This window comes from Gavialis gangeticus, unplaced genomic scaffold, assembly GCF_001723915.1.
Source record: "Gavialis gangeticus isolate Ggan-Ray unplaced genomic scaffold, GavGan_comp1, whole genome shotgun sequence".
Lineage (NCBI taxonomy): Eukaryota > Metazoa > Chordata > Crocodylia > Gavialidae > Gavialis > Gavialis gangeticus.
Window position 1 is genome coordinate 13,191,119 of NW_017729008.1, and position 22,063 is coordinate 13,213,181.

The 22,063-nt window shown below is 43.8% G+C and overlaps 2 protein-coding genes across 2 annotated transcripts in view; one reads left to right on the forward strand and one right to left on the reverse strand.

The window, feature by feature from the left end:
* Positions 1–18,309, forward strand: part of LAMB1 (laminin subunit beta 1) — a 71,127-nt gene extending 52,818 nt beyond the window's left edge. The window contains exons 24-33 of the mRNA XM_019509399.1: positions 1,535–1,904; positions 4,125–4,309; positions 6,068–6,309; positions 8,674–8,877; positions 9,279–9,423; positions 11,453–11,660; positions 11,863–12,004; positions 14,331–14,507; positions 16,410–16,569; positions 17,877–18,309. Of these exons, the coding sequence (XP_019364944.1) occupies positions 1,535–1,904; positions 4,125–4,309; positions 6,068–6,309; positions 8,674–8,877; positions 9,279–9,423; positions 11,453–11,660; positions 11,863–12,004; positions 14,331–14,507; positions 16,410–16,569; positions 17,877–18,013 (1,970 nt within the window). The 3' untranslated portion in view covers positions 18,014–18,309. The remainder of the gene's footprint in view (positions 1–1,534; positions 1,905–4,124; positions 4,310–6,067; positions 6,310–8,673; positions 8,878–9,278; positions 9,424–11,452; positions 11,661–11,862; positions 12,005–14,330; positions 14,508–16,409; positions 16,570–17,876) is intronic.
* Positions 18,310–19,561: 1,252 nt separating this feature from the next.
* The window catches only part of DLD (dihydrolipoamide dehydrogenase), a 29,301-nt gene continuing 26,799 nt past the window's right edge, over positions 19,562–22,063 (reverse strand). Inside the window, exon 14 of the mRNA XM_019509400.1 lies at positions 19,562–21,942. Within this exon, the coding sequence (XP_019364945.1) occupies positions 21,877–21,942 (66 nt within the window). The 3' untranslated portion in view covers positions 19,562–21,876. The remainder of the gene's footprint in view (positions 21,943–22,063) is intronic.

A 22,063-nucleotide genomic window follows, 5' to 3' on the forward strand; every position in this document is an offset into this window, starting at 1 on the left:
AGCACAGCCCTGGCCCAGCTCTTGTTGGAAAGAAGCCAGTGCAGTCCCTGGCCCCAAGCCTGCAGTGCACAGCCTGCCTTCACCCTGCACACAAATCTGGGGGGCACATGCCCCCCATGCCTCCCCCAGGGGCCATGCAGCAGCTGGGAGCCACCCCCACACCCCCACATCCCCAGATGAGCCACCCATGGCTCCGCCCCACTCCTGGGGTCACAGTCACTGCCCTGGCTGGGTAGTACTTGCCCCTGCCCCACTCCCTCCTCACTGTGGGGGCCTTAATCTGTCCCTCCCCACTACCCCTCCCCCCCACAGACTTACTGGCAGGAGGCTGCTCTCCAAGCTGCAGGGCTGCATTCCTGTAAATCAGTTATCAGATTGGTATTGGCAGATATGGTTGGTTAATAATCGGCCATCGGTGTTGGCCAAGAAAATCTTTATTGGTCCACCCCTAGAAATTACTTGTCTGATTTCAATGTTAATAAACATTTGCAGCTGATCAACTTTGCCCTCACACTCCCACTACAAGGAGGCTGGCCTCTGGGGAACCTTGGCACCTATGTGCTAGAATCTTGTGACATTTGTCTACCTTTTCCACATTACAAGCAAGAGCTCTTTATGCCCTGCTTCCTGTTATCTGAACTATAAATACAAACCAGAGACAGAACAGATCCAAACTATGCACTTATACAGTGGCCTAACCAAGGGTGATGGTGAGAGGGGCATCAAACCCAGGCACCAACTTACAGGAGGTTCCAGAACGGCCTGTGTCCTCTCCTCTTTCACATCCCCCTCTTTCCTGGAGTCTTTGTTGCATCAGGAACAGACCTGTGCTGCTCTTGGTGTGGGGACATGGCAGGAGTAATGGGGGGTCTTTGAGTCCCCAGGGCAGGTAAGACCTTCTTTCCCTCTCCCCTTCCCTTTCCTCTCCCTCTCCTCTCTGGTACTCAGCACAACCCCACCCACCCACTCTCCAAGAAGTTTTGCCTGGGCTGCCAAACTTGATAGTTAACACTTCTGCATTTTTATGTGTACATGAATGTATATATACATGTTATCTTATTCTGAATGTGGTTCACAATGGGGAACCAGAGTAACAAGATGACCTCAAATCAGGGCCCACTGGACAGAGCCATCCCTCCTGAGTAATGTGAAATAGGTACAGAGCACCTTTCTAGTCTTCTCCACACGCTTGCCTCTTCCTCCTTTTTTTACACCCAGCCTAGCTAGAGAAATTGTGGAATCTCCATCTTTGGAAGTTTTCAAGAGCAAGTTGGACAGACTTGGCTGGGATGGTTTATTTAGTCAGAGAAGATCCTGCCTTGAGCAGGGGGCTGGAGTAGATGGCCTTGTGAGGTCCCTTCCCTTCCCTACTTTACTACGTTTCTCCCCCCAGTGTGCTAACATACTCATTTCATATTCATGTCATTACAGATTCTTGGCTTGTGTTAAAAAGTTCCTTCCAGCTTCATCTTTGGTTCCATCTGGCTTTGTCTTTTCAGACTTACTCTCTTTTTTCTCCCCCTCACCCTTCCAGCTTGTGACTGCGATCCCCGTGGCATCCAGACCCCTCAGTGCAATCGCTCCACAGGGTTGTGTGTCTGTAACGAAGGGGTCGAGGGCCCTCGCTGTGACAAGTGCACCCGTGGCTACTCCGGCATCTTTCCTGACTGTGCGCCATGCCATCAGTGTTTTGCTCTGTGGGACATTATCATCCGCGAGCTGACCAACAAGACCCAGAGGTTCCTGGACAGAGCAAATGCCCTGAAAATCACTGGGGTCAGTGGCCCTTATCAGCAGACACTGAACAACCTGGAGGAGAAACTGAATGAAATTAAAAATATCATTGCTCAAAATCCAGCTGCTGAGCCCCTAAAGAACATTGGCAATCTCTTCGAAGAAGCTGAGTGAGTATGCTACCAGCTTTGTGGATATTTTGAGTTCAATTGGGGGTTGGTGGTATTTAGTGGGAGTTCAGTGCCTAAGTCCCTTTGAGGATTGGGCCCAAGGTATTTAATAGGGTCAGGCCAGGGCTCTTATTAAGGCTGCTGTGGAGAACAAACAAAAGACTCCAGGAATGATTTCTGAAATTCAGGGAAGGGGAATCCTGCTTGCATTTTATCAGCCTGCCAAGCACTTAAGTGGAGATACTTGTGTTGATGCTGTATGTGCCCCAAGGGCAAAGGACAAACATTGCTATTATGTGAGAGAGAATGCAGGGGGAAGAGATTAAATTCTTGGAATTTCATTTTACAGCCATCTAGATAACAAGGCAGGCTCCTTCCGCTAATCTAAGGCAACGAGCATTGTTAGCCAAAGGGGCCAGTATTGCAGTATGGTTTGTTCCCATGTTATTTAGTGTTGGAACCCAATATTCTGTTTAAAATAAGGGTGTGGAGAAGAGGAGAGTGAGCCCCTTGGATCTTTGTGGCAGTTTAACACTCAGTGCTACAATTATTGTTAAAAAGAATTGCAAGACCTCCCCCAGGCATAAACAAGTGAGGATAAAATGTTTCAGTCAATAAAATCTAGGCACCTGCCCCTCCACCCCAGTTCCACCCTCCCTTCATGCTGCAGGACGTTGAAGAATTAGGGCTCTGGAGGGGAAATACCATGACCACTCAGTTGTAGGTGAAAACCACTTTCTTGGCAGGAGATAGTACCTTGACCAAGGTAAGGCATAGTTAGCTTCCCACTTTCACTTCCAGCGGGAAGATCTTGGCTATATGCCAACTTTCAGGAAATGGGAGAACTCTATGGAAATGGGACACTCCTCCCTAACTTGTTCCTGCGGCCATATGGTTGAGGAGAAGCGAAACTCAGGAGCATCCGAACCCCAGGTCTCCGGGCTTGGGCCTGAATGTAGGATGCCTGCCAAAGGATTTGGAAGCATCTTAAGCCCCAGGTGGGGAGTAGCAGGATGTTTGCTGCTAGTAGGGCCACAAGTGGTTCTTGAATGACTCATGGATTTGGAACTGATTTGGCTGATTTGACCTGGGACCTGAAAAAGTTTCCTTAAAAAAAAAAAAGAAAAAATGGGCTCTATGTAGGCCAAGAGAGGGGAGGCCATGCTGAGGGATCTTTCCTCCTTTTCTTGTCCCCATAGATAGGAGGAGAGTGGTGAGTCTGTAGTGTTGTAGGGCACCTTGAAAATGCCCAACTACTGATGTTTGGTTTAAACACAACACTGCTTTGTTCTTCCCAGAAAGACAGGCTTGGGTTGATGGCAGGGAGAATGGTTGAAATCTGTTAACTGTATGCAATTGAATCAGACTCTGCTGAGCACCTTTTAGTCTTCTCCAAGCTTTTTGGCCCTGGCCCTGAAGTCATTAGGGTCTTTTTGTTGGCTTTTGTTGAGAGCCTGTATCAGTCTGCTGCCTACAGCTGGAGTCTGATGGCCCCTGTTTTATTACTTGCTAATTATTGTGGAATTCCTGTCTATATGAGAGTGCACTGTAGCTGCAAGCACATTTCTTGGGCTGGAACAGCAAAAACTGGGATTACTGTTAAAGCAAAACAAAAAAAAAAGGAAAGCAGGAAGGTGCTTGTTGAATGGAAAAGAAAGAGTTGGTTTCAGTCTTACTGGAGGTGGGATATTTCCTGTCCACACGGTCCATCCTGCTGGAAAAGTTGTTAAAAGAATTCATTGTGCTCATGCTGGATTTTTCCCCCTGAAGTTCAATTCTGTTCTGTCCCATAAATTTGTACTAATAAAAATGCATTTGTAGCTGTGTGGGATGTGAAGCAAATTATGTATGGATCATAGCAGTCAACACACTGACCTATGCAGTTGCCATGGTTTGGGAGCATTACACCAGTGTTCTGGAATCTGCCTCCAGTTAATCTTACACAAAGCAGCTGTTTTCCGAGTAATTTGGTGCTTTGAGTTTATAAATGTGCTGTAGATTAAAAAGTGTTTTTTGTGATAAAGGAAACAAAGCCAGACTTCTAGGTAGGCAAGTTGTTACAAAACATTTACAGCACGCTGGGGAGAAAATGTGTCCTTATGTGGGGCGTCAGAAGCAGAGGGACAACAGACATTACTTAACTACTACTTTATTCTTAAAAGTATTTCAAGGCTAATTTTTTTCCTTGAATAAATGTAAGTTCTGCCCTTTTGCTTACAGAAAACTCAGAGCAGATGTTACAGAAAAGATAACCAACCTAGAAGAAGAGCTATCGGTGATAGCACTAAATAGCAATGGCACAGATACTGAATTGAGTGCCCTCGAGACAGATGCCAAGAGCTTAGACCGCGTTGTGAAACTACTCGCGGAACAACTAGAGTTAATAAAAATCTCTGATGTGCGAGGTGAGTGTATCATGGTGTGCAGGGAGGCAGGGGGTGGCAAATGATTAAATGTGTATGATATTAATCTTCTGAATAATCTGAATAGAATATCTGAATATAACTTTTGTTCCTGTGAGTTTCCTTCTAAGCGTTAACAAGAGTTGCTGAGTTAGCAGGAATGTTTGTGGCCTCTGTTTCTCAGCATGTTGCAAAGCTAGCTCAGGATCTCAGGCAAAAAGTTATCTTAAAATCTTTGTTTAAGTTGTAAAGCAGTCAAAAACCAAGGCTCCCAGGCAGCTTTCCATCAGCATCCTGTCTGAGATCTGACCTAAGCTGCTTGAACCCAAGACATTTCCACAGACCAGTTCCAGTTCCGTGAATCAGCAATCTGACAAAATTCTCTTCTGTTGGAAGCTTACCCTACCACTTCCACTCTTGGGAACTCGCAAAGCAAAGCTGTCCCAGTGAAATCAGAGAGTCACCTCACAGGCATGGCCCATTAGTAAAATAAACTTTGCCTTTTAAACCTGGGGACTGATTTTCCTTTGCTTTTAGTAGAAGCAGAATTTGACCCTTAGTCCAGAAGAATATTCAAATTTTTATATTAGAATCACATTCTGTAGATTTTTAACTGCATCCTCCCCACCCTTGCTGAATTGAAGGCAGCTTTGCTCAGTGAAGGACTGCAGCATTTTCTGTTAGTATTTAGCAGGCTTCCATTACTAGGGTTACCATACATCCAGGTTTTCCCCTCCATGTCCTCTTTTTGGGTCTGCCCATCTCCATCCAGGCAGTTTTTAAAAATATCAACAAATGTCCAGGATTTGGCTTTGCCTACGCTCAACATTGAAGTTTTTCTGATACTTCCCAGCTTGCCCCAGCAAGGAGCTACTTCGGATTGGGGGTAGCGGGGGAGGGCAGTTGGAGGCAGGGGCATCATGTGTGAGTACACGTGGCCCCAGCAGCTGCAGGCAGGTAAGTCTATGGGCGCGGGGGTTGGAGAGCCAGGGCTGGGGAGAGTGTGTGTGTGTATGCATGGGTGGCAGGGTGGCCATGTGCATGTGTGGCAGGGTGTGTGCACGCATGGCAGGAGGTGTGTGCATGTGGCAGGGTGCGTGTGCGCACAGGGTTTATGTGCTGGGGATTGTGTGTGGCAGGGAGTGTGTGCATCTGTGGATAGGTGTGCAAGAGGGACAGATGTCTGCCAGCAGCTTGGGCTGCAGCAGGGTGGGGAGGGCAAGATGCTGCGGGTCGGGAGTGAGGGGCACTGGCAGAGCTTGGCGGGGGATGCTGCGGGTCAGGAGTGAGGGGCATTAGCAGGGCTGGGGGGCAAGAGGCTGCAGGTCCAGGGTGAGGGGCACCAGCAGGGCTGTGGCTTGGGAATGAGGGGAACCAGGGCCACGGGGGACTGAGGGTTGGGAGCATGGGTCACAGGCAGGGCCAGGGGGAATGCAGGTTGGGAGTGAGGGGCACCAGCATGGTCTGAGGGGTGGGGTACTGTGGGTCAGAAGTCAGGGGCAGCAGCAGGGCTGGGGGGGCTGTGTGACTTAGGAGTGAGGGGCAGGGGTAGGGCACGGGCATATGACTTCTCCACCCCCTCCCCCAACAGGTGTCCTCTCTTTGGAAACTGGAAATATGGTAACCCTAACATTACATTCCACTTGGTATCCAGTTTGTTAAAAGAATGCTTTGTATGCAGTGTCAGCCATTAGGCTCCCTTGTGCTGTTAGTTAAGCAAACGGGGCTCACTGCTGAACAGCCTGCTCTGAATTCTTGCAGGAGCCTTGGATAGCATCACCAAGTATTTTCAGATGTCTCTGGAGGCAGAAGAAAGGGTCAATGCTTCCACTCTTCACCCTGACAGCCTGGTAGAACAGTCAGCTCAACTGCGACAGGAAGTGGAAGACTTGATTCATGAGAAAGAAGCCCAGTTCAAGGCTAAACAAGAGGAGCAGTCACACCTCCTGGATGAACTCGCAGGCAAGCTGCAGAATCTGGATCTTTCTGAAGCAGCTGCAAAGGTACATGGTTACATTTTCCTGAGTGTAAACCAGAGGTGGTCAAAATGTGACCTGCGGGCCGGATGCAGCCCGCCAGGCCGTTCTATCCAGCCCATGGGGCCCCTAAAAAATTTAGAAAATTAATATTTATCTGCCCTTGGCTGCCTGTAATGCAGCCCTCAATGGCTTGCCAAAACTCAGTAAGCTGCCCTCTGCCCAAAATAATTGCCTGCCCCGGTATAAACCCTACAGAGAAAGAATAATGGTCTTGGTGAGGAAGTGACAGGAAGGGAGGCTATTTACAGCTGAATAAGGCCTGATACTTTCAGCAAGATCTGCATGTGAGCCATTGTCTCCTACTCTGGGCAATACTTATCTAGTGAACTGAAACAGGGTTTCTCAGCCTGTGGATAAAAATGCCAATTAGCTCCCAAACACCTCGCATCAGTCCTCCAAGTCTTCCTGTTTCTTTCCACCTCCATGTTCCAAATCTCAGAATCCTTGGCACTCCCGAAGGGCTAGGAGACATGGCTGGTCATAGGGCATTTTGGGGAAAGGATGGGCATGAAGGTGGGTAGGCATGAGCCCCAAAGAAGGTAAAGCTGACTGAACTGAGACTTTTGTCACCCTTCAGAGACTGTTCCCTTCACTAGTTCTCACTCTTGCATCTGTAAATCCAAACCATCCTAGGAACCCTCATATATACTCGCTCTCCCTGCTATTTCCATAATGCCCCACTCTTGCATATTATTTAGCTGGTTGAACACTTTGCGCTTGCCCTAAATGCCTGTCTGGGTTCCTCCACTCCCCGTCTGATGTGCTTAAAACAAAGCAGAACTTTTAGTGAGCTCTTCCGGCAAAAGGCCTGCCTGCACTTCTGTAGATACAAGTCAGCCCTGCTGTTCCATGGGAGATGCAGGGTGTTCTTTCTGCAGCTTTCCTTTGAAGTAAACCAGCTGCAGCTGGAGAACAATCTAGCCTACACCCATGATGGAGGGAGTGTTTATTAACTTAAGTGGTTAGAGGCAGCAGTAGGTTAAAGGATGAGTTCACTAAGGATTGATGTCTCCCCTCCTCCACTACTCTTTCATTTTATGGGGAAGGGGTCTTTTGATCAGGACTCCCTCCCCCACATTTCTCCAGCAGGGCCCCTAAGCTTGAAACTCCTGTTTGAATACACTTTATCAAGGCCTGGGACAGCACTGGCAGCTGCTGGGAGCTTTCATGAACTGCAGGACCTTCCATTTTCCAGCTGATAGGGAGCTGCACACCAAACAGGTCAGAAAGGACTTAGCACTTCCCAAGAGAAAGTCAAGACTCAAAAAAGGTGAACTTTAAACATCCTCTGGTTTGGTCTGACCTAGGTTCCCTAGCAGGGGTCCAGATACAAAATGCTTGTCACTTTGTGCATCTGTCCTCCATCAGCAGAAATTTAAAAACTGCAAAATAGAAACTTAGGTCTCACCTTTCCATCTGATTAAAAAGAGTTCCATTTGTCTGAACTCACACACCAAAAAAAGCACTGATTGACACTCTGGTTACAACATTGTGTGGGATCACCTGTTTTGTCAAACTTTTGCCTCAGAAAAGTACTGTAATAATAATTGAATTGGGCCTTTATTTCATTAAAATATTGAAAAAGTTATTTTATAGTGAAAATTGAAACAAAACTCTCCTGTTTATCTAAACAGTGTTTGGACTGGCTATGAAATTATTATTGTTTTGAAAATTTCATTTCATAGCACATTTTAAATCCTTTGTTGCCATTCAGAGCAGAAAGGGGTTTGAAATGCTGGGACTGTTCCCAGAGTGGAAATTTTGTGTTTTGGCCTTGGTGTTGGTAAGGAAATGACAGGCAGAAAGGGAGGCAGAAAGCTGAAGGGGGCCTGGGTTTTCAGTGCAATCTGTACCACGGATAACGCTGATCTGTACTGGCTGATAAGATTCATGGGTCTGCTTTCAGGCTGGAAGGCCCATCACTCCGCTCCACCCCACTTATGTAAAGTAAGTATGAAGGCAGTTTATCATTGGAAAACCAAGAGGTCAAGAATATTTCCACCATAAGCTGACAATTGTCATGCCACATCCATTAACTCTGTCTGGAGGGTTTGGCATTTATGCCTTCCTTCTTCCCTCCATCACTTCTGTAACAAATGCTTCAGATACAAAGCAAGTAGTAGCCTGCTTTAGCAGTTTTGGAACAGTAACTAAGCTAGGATCTATTTCATGCAGTCTCCTGTGATATCACTGCCAAGGGCAAAGAAATTACCAAGTTTTTCCAACATCATCAGAAAACTTCAAGCTATCCTACCCCCCAGCCTCTCTTTCCCCCAACAAGGGTGATAAAGTGCAACTATTCTCTGTGTCTAATTTCGTCTGCTGCAGACATGTGGAACTCCCTCAGGGGCTTCCTGTGCTGAATCAGAGTGTGGCGGTTTGAACTGCAGAACAGAAGAAGGAGAAAAGAAATGTGGAGGCCCAGGCTGTGAGGGGCTGGTTACTATGGCTCACAGCACGTGGCAGAAAGCCATGGATTTTGACAGGGATGTACTCAGCGCGTTGGCAGAAATTGAACAGCTCTCCAAACTGGTAACATTTTCTAAATTGTTAAACATTAATTTAAACGAGAGAAATTCCCTCATCAGGGCTACAGTGCATGTCTAGACAGCAGAACATTTTGCCTACAGACACCCATTTCAAAAGCTTTCTTTTCAAGTTGTGTAACTTCCCTGGCACTGTCCTTGTAAGATCCTCATGAAGTGAAGTTGTTTATATTGAAATCCCTGGTGTGATCCATAACATTAGCTGAAGTTATTTAAAGTAACATTGGCATTGTGGGTTCCAACATGTTTTTAAAAAGTGTTCTGTGAGTTTTGAGAACAAGCGTCCCACACCACTTGATTTTGATATCAATTGCATTTTGATTTGTCAGATGGGATCTTCAAATATACAGAAGTATGAAATAAGGCTACTTTCTTTACTTTCTGTAGGTCTCAGAGGCAAAATTGAGAGCTGATGAAGCAAAGCAAAATGCACAAGAAGTTTTGCTCAAAACCAACGCTACAAAAGAGCAAGTTGACAAAAGCAATGAAGATCTGAGAAACCTCATTAAGCAAATCAGGGAATTTCTGATGCGTAAGAATGATCTGTTACTGATCTTTACTGGGTTTGTGCCTGAAAACCAGACTTCCTGTCCTTAAAATCGTTCCTTCAAAGGTGTAACATGACAGCTTTCCACTTATCTGGTATCTTAAACATATGTCTGCTAGAACACTCTTGCAGCAAAAAGGAAGAAAGACAAATAAGAAATGCTTTTCTAAAACTTTCAGTCCTTAATCTGGCATCTATATGATGAAACTTAAGTCTTTAGATTCTGCTAAGCATGTCCAGGCATTTTATTTTGGTTAAACAGAAGGTCTGGGGGAAGTGAGGGAGGGTGCTGAATGTGTGGTTCCCTCCAGAGGACAGAGAGAGACTTTTATTTGTAGAGTGGATAAATAAATTTTCATCCTTATATGTTAATTCATGGTTCTATTCAGCAAGAAGATGCAACATGCAAAGTTCATTCCTTCCTGTGTTTGTACAAGACTAAATAGCATTAGCATTTACAAAAAATATTAAGTACAACTCCTGGCCTACAAACTGCAGAGCTTTTCCAAGGAAGGCTTTGGTCCCTCTGCCAAGAAGCCTTCAACTTTCTTTGGCACAGTTTAAACGCTGATTTCAAAGCAGACTAGGAGATTTAACCATACAGCTCCTACTAAAATTACTGGGAATTGTACAATTAGTCTCCCAGTTTGCTCTTCTCTGCTTCATATAATTTTCATAGCACAGAAAGCAGTCTGGTATGGCTGCAAACATGATAGAATCGAAGAGGTTGGTTGACAGAGAGGATTATCTCATTTCACCTGAAAACCTGAAAGTGTATCTCGTCATTTATAACAACCTAGATGTTGAAGAAGTACCATTTAAGTATTCAGGAAATACTGGCATTTAGAAATGATTAAAAGTTGTTTATAAAAGTACCCAGAAGAATGTAGAGAATTTCACCTGTCCAACTCTGTATGTGTGACTTTGCATCTGTAAACATTACAGAACCTCTTAGGTAGCACCCTAAATTTTATGACGGTTTCTCGGAACATAGGCTAGCAAGACAGTTAGTGCTTCATAAAAAACATCTGAGCAAAGGGGCAGCTCTCATTTTAAACACTTCCACTGCAAGCCATGACATGGTGTTACAGTTAAACTGAGCATGGCTCTCTTGCAGTAGGGCTACATGAATATGCACCAAGAAATTAACCTCCAGCTCCATTTTACCTGTTACTGTGTTCCTACTTGGCTCATCTCAGGTGTGTCCAGACAAGTGCACACGTGCTTTTCCCCAGGGATAAAGAGCAACAGCACAATATGTGCTGCTGCTACTTATTCCTGGGGAATGTCTGTGTGCACACACTGATGCGTAGCAAATTGCCCCATGTGGGTAGGGAAAGCTGGGACCAGCATCTAGGCTGGCCCCACCAGCCTTACCTGGGGTCCAGGAGGCTCCCCAGGGGCTCTAGTGGCAGGACCTGGCAGCAGGGGCTCCAGCTGGCCAGGCTCCAGTTTGGGGCAGTGCACACTGGTGCCACATGCATCACCCCACTTTTTTCAGTCATGGGGTTTTTTTGACACTGGGATCTCCCTCCACTTGTGCACTCATCTGGACCTGCCCATCATGTTCAAAGCATTCTATCAACATTGGACCAGATTTGAAACATTCCCTGATATCAGTGGAACTGTTGGTCTGTTACCTAATAAATGCTCCAAACTTCCCCGTATTACAGCTGGAGAACCTGGAGCTGATCAATTCTGAAATTCCCTGAAGCTACAGCATAAATCTGGCTATAGAATTCCCAGTCTTGTAGTGAAACCACTGGAGTACTGTCCCCGAGGGTGGCGTGCTCCTCTTGCCAAAGACCAAAACTGGACTGAAGCAAAGCCCTGGGCTGTTGATTTCTGTAGGGTTGAAGTTAATTAAATGAACAGGGGCTAGTTTAAGCATGTTCAGCAAAGCCTCTCTCCCCTCCTCTGTCATTCGTCAGTTCTACAAGTTTGCAGACAGGAATGGAGTACACTTGACCTGCCAAATCCTCTCACCCCCTTTGCTTTTGTGCCATTATAACAGAGGAAAGTGCAGATCTGGACAGCATTGAGACAGTTGCTAATGAAGTGTTAACCATGAACATGCCAAGCACCCCCAAGGAATTGCAATCCTTGACCGAAGATATTCGTAAGCATGTGGAAAGCCTTTCTGATGTAGAGGTTATCCTTGAACAAAGCGCAGGAGATATTGCCAAAGCGGAGATGCTGCTAGATGAAGCTAAAAAAGCAAGGTACTGAGTGCTACGCTGATCTCTATTGCCTGTCTTTTACATCAGTGTGTCTGAACCAGACTATCGATTTCAATCTGTCTAATGCTTTATAAAACATTGAACTAAATTCATCCCTGGCATAATTTACTATGGGTAAACCTGTCCTATTCCTTTTCATGCTAAGAGGAAGCATGTCTCATGTTTACATATGTTTGTTCCACAGCAAGAGTGCAACAGATGTTAAAGTCACGGCAGACATGGTGAAAGAAGCACTGGAAGAAGCTGAGAAAGCTCAAAGTGCAGCTGAAAAGGCCATCAAGCAAGCTGATAAGGACATCAAAGGAACCCAGGACCTGCTCACCTCTGTGAGTCCCAACTAATCTTTATAAAAATATTAACTAAGAGGAGCAATAGTGAAAAAATTCTGTTTGCTGACTCAGTCAATCTGGGAGGGGAGCTCTTGCAACTGCAAACTCCTCTGAATAAGAGCAAAAACAAAGAACTCAGGATACATCTTCATATGAGCAGCAAACAGAAAGAGGTAGTTTTGCACACATATTGACAACTGGGGCAGGAAAGAAACCAGATCCCAAGGAATCATTTGGTCATGAGGCAGATGTATCCTCCCTGCACTTGTCTCAGTAATTAAAATGGACATTTTGCCACTGGAGTCAGTACCAACAGAACTGAACCCCAAATGCACAGGGACACAGCCATCCATCCCAACAGATGGCCTATGTTTTGGTAGCATCTGCTCAGATGCAGCTGTGCTGCCAACACTATTCCACACTTGTGGAAGACTTTGCTACTACAGTGCAAGACGGCATGAGAATTAATGCTGTGTGAAAGCCTTCACTGCTGTATATTTTCCAGATATGGCATTAAAGGCTGGTGAGAGCTACTTATGATCCTTCAACCAACACACAGCCTATTTTCTATGGAGTGTGACCACTTCAGAAGATAGTTAACTTCAGAGCCAATATACCATGTTTACTTGAATCCCAGCTGACATGTTTCCCCCTGTTCAACTGAAAGGGAAAAAAACCTTGTTTTGAATTCAAGTACTGGCCTTGGACAGGTGACTGCAGTGGCTCCAGCCAGCTGTGGCCTGTCCTGGCCTAGGGCTGGAGTGGTCACCACCGCTGTTGCCTAGCCAGGTCATGGTGCTTATACAGCAAGGGAGAGGGCATATGGTGGGGGGTGTATACGGGGAAGAGCATGCAGTATGTGGGTGGGGGATGCAGGGAAAAATACAGTATGCAGACAGGGGGAGGGGTGCAAGAGAGACCCTGCAGTGGCAGGGGAGCTGCTGTCCCCGCTGCTGCCTGGCTGGGGACAGAGCTTCTGTGTTCTCTGTGACCCAAGCCAGAGCTATCGCATATGTTAAGCAATGGGGAGGGGGGTCAAGTGGCAGGGCAGGATGGGGAGAAACTATCAGGGACTTGGGGGGGGGGGGGGAGGACAGGGGAGACAGGACAAGTAGCAGGGGATCAAGCCACTTGCCCCCCTGCTGCTGCTTTCACTGTCACAATGGTGGAGGGGTGGGGGGAACAAATTTAAAGAAGATCCCCCAATAATTATACTCTGTGCATGCAAAATTCTAACATTTATACTTTTCCATGCGTAGAATGTAATTACTAGAAGGCCATCTTAAAATCAAAGTTGTCCTGGATTCAGGTAAATACCATATTACTAGTAATAGGTCCCAAGTATACTGGGGGGATTCACATACACAAGAGAAAGGTCAGTTATACAAGGCAGCTCCAGATTATCTGCACTTCACATCCAGGTCGAGCTTTAACTCTCCTCCTTAGGCCTGTTGGTTGCTTGCAGTAGATTGGGCCTACGTGATCATTTTCATATTAAAAATGTTTTGGCCTGTGTAACCACTTGCTACCAGAGAGGCATGTTAGAACAAGAATTTAGGCCAGTTTAGATTTTTGAACTGGACTTGTTGAAAAGGAAACTGTCAGGTTTGATGTCAGTGAGTCTACAGCTACATAGCAGTTGTCTGTTGCTGGAAGGATAAGACAGGAGTATTTTCGGTTTTTATGGACAATAGATCATCTATTGTTGCTGTTCCCTAGGCCTCTTCAGGCCATGTTCAACTAGATTGGATCTTTAATCCTTTAAACTGAGATTCCACGGTGCATTTTACACATTTGGTAACTCATTGCTTCATGTTGTTAAAAGTTAACATAAACCAAAGATTAGATGTCTTGGTGAAGACTTTCCTGGATGCTGTATTGCTCTGGGATGTCTCTCTGCCTCTTCTAGCAGCAGCATGGTCTCAAAAATTTTCCCATAGGAGTTTGGAAATAACTCCACCCCTGACCATTACAGCTCACTATAGCTCTAGTCTTGCATTCCTAGACATGCAAGAGATTAGGGCTGTAGAACAGTTGCAAAATGAACTCCCTTTGGTCAGCACAGAGATCTAAGGGACACTTTAAAGTGATGCAGTTTAGATAGTTTTCAAAAGGGACTGTCCCATGATGTTTAGTCAAATCTATGTAGTTTTGATAGCATATACTGAAGCCAGTTTGCTATTCGAGTTACACGTATGGCCAATACATATTAGACACAGACACTGTAGCTAGTTGCTAAAAGATTCTTCAACAGAAAACATTTGAGAATTTGAAAACTACATTTTTTGAAAGAATATTTAACTTGTCTGTTGCTCCTGGTTAGATTGAATCTGAAAATGCAGCATCTGAAGAAACACTAAACAATGCTACTCAACGTTTGACTAAGCTAGAGAAGAGTATGGAAGAGCTTAAACAGAAAGCTGCTGCTACTTCAGAGAATGTGGAAGAGATTGAACAAACAGTTTCTACTGTGAAACAAAATGCAGAAGAAGTTAAACAGGTCAGACCTCTATCTCTACAGTAGGTGGGTGGCGGGGGGTAGATAAAGAGCATTTTAGTGCTACTGTTCAGAGTTCTGGAAGATTTATTCATAAGCCTGCCATGCTGGAGTACTTTTCAGTGGTCTAGGTCAGATTTGTTTTGGCTTATTTATTTGTTAGTGCTAGATCTACATGTTTAAATGCTTTACCAGCATATGCAGACAAGGTTCTTTAGGTAAATCTGATATCTTTTATTAGACCAACTCAAATAGTTGGAAAAATTCTTCTTAGCAAGCTTTCCGGTAAAAATACCTTTTGTCAGGCTGAGGAAGCATCTGCACTTGGTGTGTGCTCTTCCTGGATGGGGCAAATAGTAAAGAAGCCAGAGGCTGCATGCAAGACAGGCAGTCAGTGAAGATGTAAACTGACTCCTCAGTTTACTTACCAGCATACTACATTCTGTATCACAAAAGGAAGTGATAGTGCCTGGAACCTCAGCTTTTGTTTCTATTTCTTAAGCAGGCAAAGAACCGCTGGGTCAGAGAGGTGCATGATGGCATGTAGGGCTACTCTTCAGGAAACTTGTGCTTACTATGAATCACAGGGAAGGCACTGGCAGTTGACTAAGTCTCATCTATACAATGAGAATTAAAATTACTTTCAAGCCCTTTTGTTGCATCTATGAATGAAACAGCATTTCAGCCAAGCTGCTTGTAATTTGGTGCTCTCTAGGGGATTCCCACATCACATTAATCTCTGCAGCAAAGATTCCAGATCTCATGGTAAAACCAGACATCCTGTCTCTATAGTTAATTTCTAAATATCACGAAGATGTGGCAAATATAGAAAGGAGGCTGCATAGTTCTCCCCAACATCTGTTAGTACATTTGTGACAACAAAAGAATACCGACTTTGTCGTCAATTGTTAAGGACAGCACTAAGGAAGTCTCTAAACTATTTTCTACAATATGACCCAGGTCTCTCAAAGGAGGAATTCTTTCTGCCAAAAAGCAATAAATTAAACTTCAAACTAAGCTATTAAATCTCAACCACAGGCATCTGAAGTGCTACTTAACACTAGTTAAGTACAAAAGGTATACTGTTCATTGGGAAGAAGAAAACAAAGGAAAGACTTGCAGTAGTTATTCAATTTTGGTATTGTGTTGCTAGTCACTTGCAGCAACAAGTCCTCAGGACTCCAATCCATGAATTGGACCCAAAGAGCTGCATGTAGTAACCAATATACGCTCCCCTTTCCAGCCCAACCCAGGCCCTGAACTGCAAGGACTGCCTGAGAGTTAGCTCTACCCTTGCTGGACAACCCTAGCACGCTACCAGAATGTTTCCACTCTGTATGTTGACTATGTGGTGCAGACAGCAAAGCACGGCTGAGGAGGCAGCCCTGTATCAGCCTCATGTGCTTGCACCAGTGTTTGTAAAAGTAACAACTGTTCATTTCAGAACTGTTCAGCATCACTGGAAGAGCATAGAGGGTGCCTGCTTTAAGTCCCAGTTGTTTGATTATACAAGCAATACCTGTTTGCTTTAAGTTAGGAAAATTGCATAGGATTCAGGCTCACAGCTCCCCTTAATTAATGGAAGTGCTGTGACTGAATCCTGATAATATATACACTGCCATAAGCCAAAACTGCAGAGATCAGTCACAGAATTGGAGAGCATAGCTGAACAGCAGGAATGCCAGCCTTCAGTTATTAAATACAAGCCACAGTGCTAATATAAAGGAGGAAAGAGGTAACTACAACAGAAGATGAATGCTGCTGGAACAACAGAGGTTACAATAATGAACACTTTATGCTATGCTATCTAATGAGGATAGCAGATTAAAGTTCCAAAATGTACATTTGCTTTGCACAGTTCTCTGAACAATTAACTCCGCCTTGTGTTCAAATCTGAAACTGCAGGTACTGGACAGGGAGTTGAATGACAAATATAAAAGAGTGGAAAACCTGGTTGCCAAGAAAGCAGAAGAGTCTGCTGAAGTCAGGAAAAAAGCTGGAATACTGCAAAATGAAGCTAAAGCACTGCTGGCCCAGGCAAACAACAAACTCCAGCTACTCAAGGGTAAGATGTCATGTGTAAGAAAAAGGGTTTCCTTTCACAATTGAAACCTTTAGTATTGCACAGCAAGCTGCGCTCAATGGAAGGATGAAAAGGATAAATTAACTTATGGCAGTAAGTGGTGTGAAATTCAGGCATAAATGTATGTGCAATATTTAGAACTGCCTTCCACTGAAAAGGTCCCAAACTATTTTAAGCTCGATGTCAATTCAGCCACCCCCAAGATGCAGCCATTTCTGATGATCTGCAACTCCTAATTCTCCAAATGTATCTGGCCTGAACTAGAGCTAATATACTTTTAAAAAGTGTTGTGGCCCCAAGATGAACTGAATACAAGTTCTGTCCAAAGGATAGTGTTTCCCACCACCACAAATAACTTGGGCTTTAAGATCCCCAGCCCAAGTGCTGGCTCCAATTCACGCACCATGATCACAATGCAATGCTTCAAAAAGTGAGTTTTGCCAGAAAGTTGAAACAAATCCAGCATCACAGTTTGAGTTCCACATCCAGGCACACACTGTAAATAAAGCAAAGTGAAACACTGTACCAGCTAGGAAAAAAACAGAGGAAAAGATCTGCTTCAATGGGAACCTACTCCTCAACTTCAGCTCAGTTGCAGAGATTCACTGTATAATTTTAAAAGTCAGATTTTTTTTTTTTTTTTTTTTTTTTTTTACAAATAGCAGCCCATTTTTATTGCATGAATGAAAAGGATCAAATCTCAATTTTATATTTATGGTTATTGTTTCCACATTACCCATTTGTTTTGTATAAAGACCTACCAAATTCACAGCAGAAGCAGGGTGTGCAGAGGCTCCTTTTATTTTGCAGGTTCCCCTGGTCTTCTTCCCCCTGCTCCAACTGCTCACTTCTGATCAAACAGGAGGCAAAACCTGCCTTTTTAATATGCTGCTGTTTTTGCCTTCTGCCCGGTCCGCAACAGACAAGTGGCTGCTAGGGCCCGACAGCCAATCAGCGGTGAGAAGCAAAAATGGTGCCATATTTAAAACTCTAGTTTTTGCCTCCCCACCAATCAGGAGCAAGCTGCAAGCAGCAGGGGCCCCCTCTGCCGGTTGGGGGTAGGGGGTGCACAGGGGAACCTGCAAGATTAAAGGATACCCTGTGGAGCCCACTTCTACCATGAATTCAGTGGGTCTCTACAATTGGGATAAACCCAGAGATCCAGACTAGGCAAATCTCAGGTACTTTTCCTCTACTTCATAGATTGAATATATACAAATATGACTATGATAGCCAACTACTCAGAAGTACTGTTGATAGCAGAAAATAATTCCCCCCTTTTCTTGCAGATCTGGAGGACACGTATGAGAACAATCGAAAAGTGTTGGAAGACAAAGCAAAGCAACTGGTGGAGCTGGAAGAGACAGTGCGCTCCCTCTTGCAGTCCATCAGCCAAAAAGTTGCAGTTTACAGCACATGCTTGTAACTGTGGGGAAACTGCCTGTTCAAGCATTAAATTTGTTCACTATTGACCTCACATGAAGACGGTGACAGGTTCTAGACAGACTTTAAGTCATAAAGCCAAAGACAAGTAACTTTATATTGAAAATAAAAGCACAGTACTTTTGTATCCCTGTATGTATGTAGTATGATTCATTAACTCCATTGTTAATTTTACTAATGCAGCTAGAGACCATACCTCTTTAGCTTCTGAAAATCTTGTTTAACCCAGTTAGAATATTCTAATAAAACTGTCACTCAAGCTGGGCTTCAACCAGTTAATTCTGATTAAGAGCTGCATTTTCTGAAGTACAGGATTTTTTAAAACATATTTTTACCTTGAGTGAGGAAATGCTGTCCCTGTCTGTTTTTAAACCAGAATTTCTACTCTGTAGTCTTTGCAGCAGGACTGCTTAATTACTCTCCACATGATATCCATTTAGACTCCCAAGGAGCTAATAGATTTAACCCACAACTTTCAATTCACTGATCATGGACAAGCATCTCATTTGTGCTGTGGAAACAGAAGTCAGCACAGATGAGGCTTTTTAGATTTTTTCCCTTAAACTTGTTGCTAGAACCCAAAGCTGGTTTTAGCCCCCTATGTCAGAAGCACAGGGCAAGCCCTCTACAACTGAATACTTCAGGAAAAAGTGAACTGTGTAAAGGCAAATGCCATTCATAGTAGGACCTGGTTATGCCATATACAACAACATATCCTGTTGTTATCATATCAGACAGCCAGAAAACCTCTAAAAATATGTAAGGCTACTGCACACAAGTAACTCATTGACTTGCTCACTAATAGCCTGCACAATGCAGTGCTAAAGACTGTTTAACACTCACGGTCTCCCCCCATGCCAAGAAAAACGTGCAACACTCTCCAATGCGTTCCGAGACAGCCAATTAGACTGCACAGGGCCAGTGTTGCAGACCATGCTAAGTCAACTTCACGCAGGGTATGTTATGCATTTGGGGAAGTCCAACTGTCAGGTACCAGCCAGGGAAAAACATGCAGACCTCTTTCTTGGGCCAATTTTTCCTGGATATTTTTTTCACCTTCCAAACTGTTACACTTGAGATGCACACATAGCTGACTGCTGGGCAGCAGCATCTATCTTTTCTGACACAGACTGTCAGAACATAGACCTCTATAAACAAAATGGTCTGGTAATCAAGACTTACTCTACTTCACTCCTGGCCTACCCTTGATTAAATTGTGAAGGTTACAATTTAACTCAAGACATCTAATTGTACACCACAGTTCATACTGGATTCAGTGGTGAAGTTCAAACAAAAGTTGTACCCACAACTTCCATCCCCATAGAAGACACTACTGTATACATTAAAGTGTGTGGCATACATGCTTATTCCCAACACTAGGCATCTGTTACAACATCACTGAAAGTTGGTCTATGCATAGCAAACTTACTTGCAGCTAGGTTTTCTTAGTACCTTTTTCTTTTTTCACCCTTTACAAACATCTTTTGTGTGATTCAATGTCAGCAGACAGATGAATGATACATTACCAGAATTCAAGGCCTTGCACTGTATTTAATTTTAAGAGGGTTTGGAAAGAATCAATCCTCCAAACATATTCAGAGCAATAAGTCTAGTCAAAATTTTAAGTTTTATTTCTGTCAGAAAGAGCATAAAGTTTGTTCAATCAGCTATGGAAAGTATCAAATACTGACAAAAAGGAAGAATTTTTGCAAGAATTTGAACATTCCCATTTTTGATCACTTTAGAAAGCAGACAGCAGGCCTTCTACAGAGGGTACTTATATGGAGCTTATATAGTACCACATGAACATCCACAGCATTTAGCCAACAGGAAGAGGTGGTGTGTCCTAGGTGCAGGCTTTCCTTCTGTTCTAAGCCTCCCAGAAGTCTTTCACAGTCAAAAAACACCTTGTCTTGGCTTCCCTCCAGGACTCTCCGCTACCACTTCCAAGCACACCCACAGGAGACTTGATTTTTAAACCAACTCCTGGCTGAATTTGCCTCAGAAGTGCACTGGCCTCCATTCACCTCTGCACACATTGAGAACAATGAGGACAGAAGAGAGTCCTATTAACGAATTTTTTTCCTGTTTGCCTTTTTCTAGAAATACTGATTAGCCTAATGCTATCAATTTCCATTAATTAACATTCCATACAGATCAATACAGGCTCAATAGCTATACAAAAACAGCTGGAGGATACAACTAATGAAATCTGACAAAGCTGAGCACAAAGTGGTGCAACTTTCTCAGTCATTGTTGCCTGGGAGCAATGATGTCATTTGGACAACAACAGCTCCAACTGTCACTCCAGAAAATTCAAGACAGTACAAATAAGCCAAGTACATGAAGGAATAAAACCCATAAAGCACTTTCAAATAAAGCAAGAGCTGTTAGAATTGGGCATTTTACTCTTGTACATTAACTGGTCAGAATACAAACATCATCTTCACCAATAAGCACTTAAAAACAAAACGATCTTATTAATTTGTAGTTTCTTCCTTTCACAGTCAGCCATTACCTATCCCCAGCAGACAACAGGTGGTCTGGTTTCAGGAACACTGCTTGAGCACTTTCAAAATGTCTCCAGCATCAGTGCATCTTTAGATGACATGATGGTAAGCACTAGACTAGCACTAGTGAGGCTGAGTCTGTGCTAGAACATGCTAAGAGAATCTCATGAAGTCCTCAGTACAGACAAAGCCTAAAGGAGCCATGACAAGTAAGGAGTGTATGGAGTTAGCTACATGAAACTCAGCAGCACTCCAACCAGCTTTTCTCTGTTAACAGCTCAAGGAAGGAAAGTATCATACCAATTTCTCTGTAGCCACATCTTCATAGAGACTAAGCAGGATCCTCCACCTGAAGTACAAATATTTATTCATGGAAGGCCACAGACTTTTCTGCTACAAGAAAAGGGGCAAAAGTAGTAAAGGAGCAGAGACAAAACACTGCAGGAGACAGCAGAGAAGGAGAAAAGTATCTTTGATTCCTTTGTGGCAAAGCAGCACTGCTGCAAACCTTGTCTGGAAGGAGCAAGAGGCATCTAATCCCACTTCTGTCCAGTGTGTTTGGAGCTAATGCTGCGTGATGACTTGCCACTTCAGGATTTTGTTTCCTAAAAATCACCGATGGAAAATTCTTAGAAATGAGATCAAGAGACAACAATGCTCAGCGAATTCCCTTTACTGAATTTTGACTTGTGGAACTACTTGATTGTTTTTTGTTTGCAGAACTACATTTTAAATCAACAGGTTTTCAATATGAAAACATGATGCATGAAGATAAAAGTTACTCACACAATCAGATTTTCTTTCCGAAACAAAAACTACAAGGTACTTCAGTCCTCTCGCAGTAACCTCATCCAAGCAATCCCAATTCTACTAGTTCAAAGTAACCAAAAGGTTTGGTTCTTGCATTTTAGAAGTACTTATAATATATTAAGTTAACCCTTTCAGTAAAGAACACCATAACATTTTTGTGCGGAGGTGACAGAGGCATTTTAAGTGTCAACATTCCTCTGGGCTAGCAAACCAGGTGCGCAGGATGCCCAGAGCTCTGGTCAGGTTGTGCTGCAGTGAAATGTTGTTTTACATTTTTTTTTTAAAGTTCTCTCGAACTTGTTTTTGCAACATTCATAATACACAAACAAGGATGTTTCTGTATTGAATTTACAAAGACTGGCTAATTCCATTTGCCCAAACCCTACTGTTTGTTTAAATAGTTGACATTTAACAAAGATTCATTAAATTCTGTCCCAGAAATACTCAGAGCCCCAACCTTGCATAAAAGCCTGCAGTTCATTTACAGAAGAAATGTACTGTATCTGTACAAACAACAGGTCTCATTTTAGAAGTTGATAGCTTTGCCAAAAGAGGCTGCTAGGTTTGCTTCCCTGAAGGCTTCTGATACTGTCTGTAAAGAGACAAAACAAGGACAGAAGTCACTAGAGAATAAATATTTCTCTCAAAGCTGTTATATACCCAGACCCAAAAGCTCAGACAAAAAAAAAAAAAAAAAAAAAAAAAAAAACACC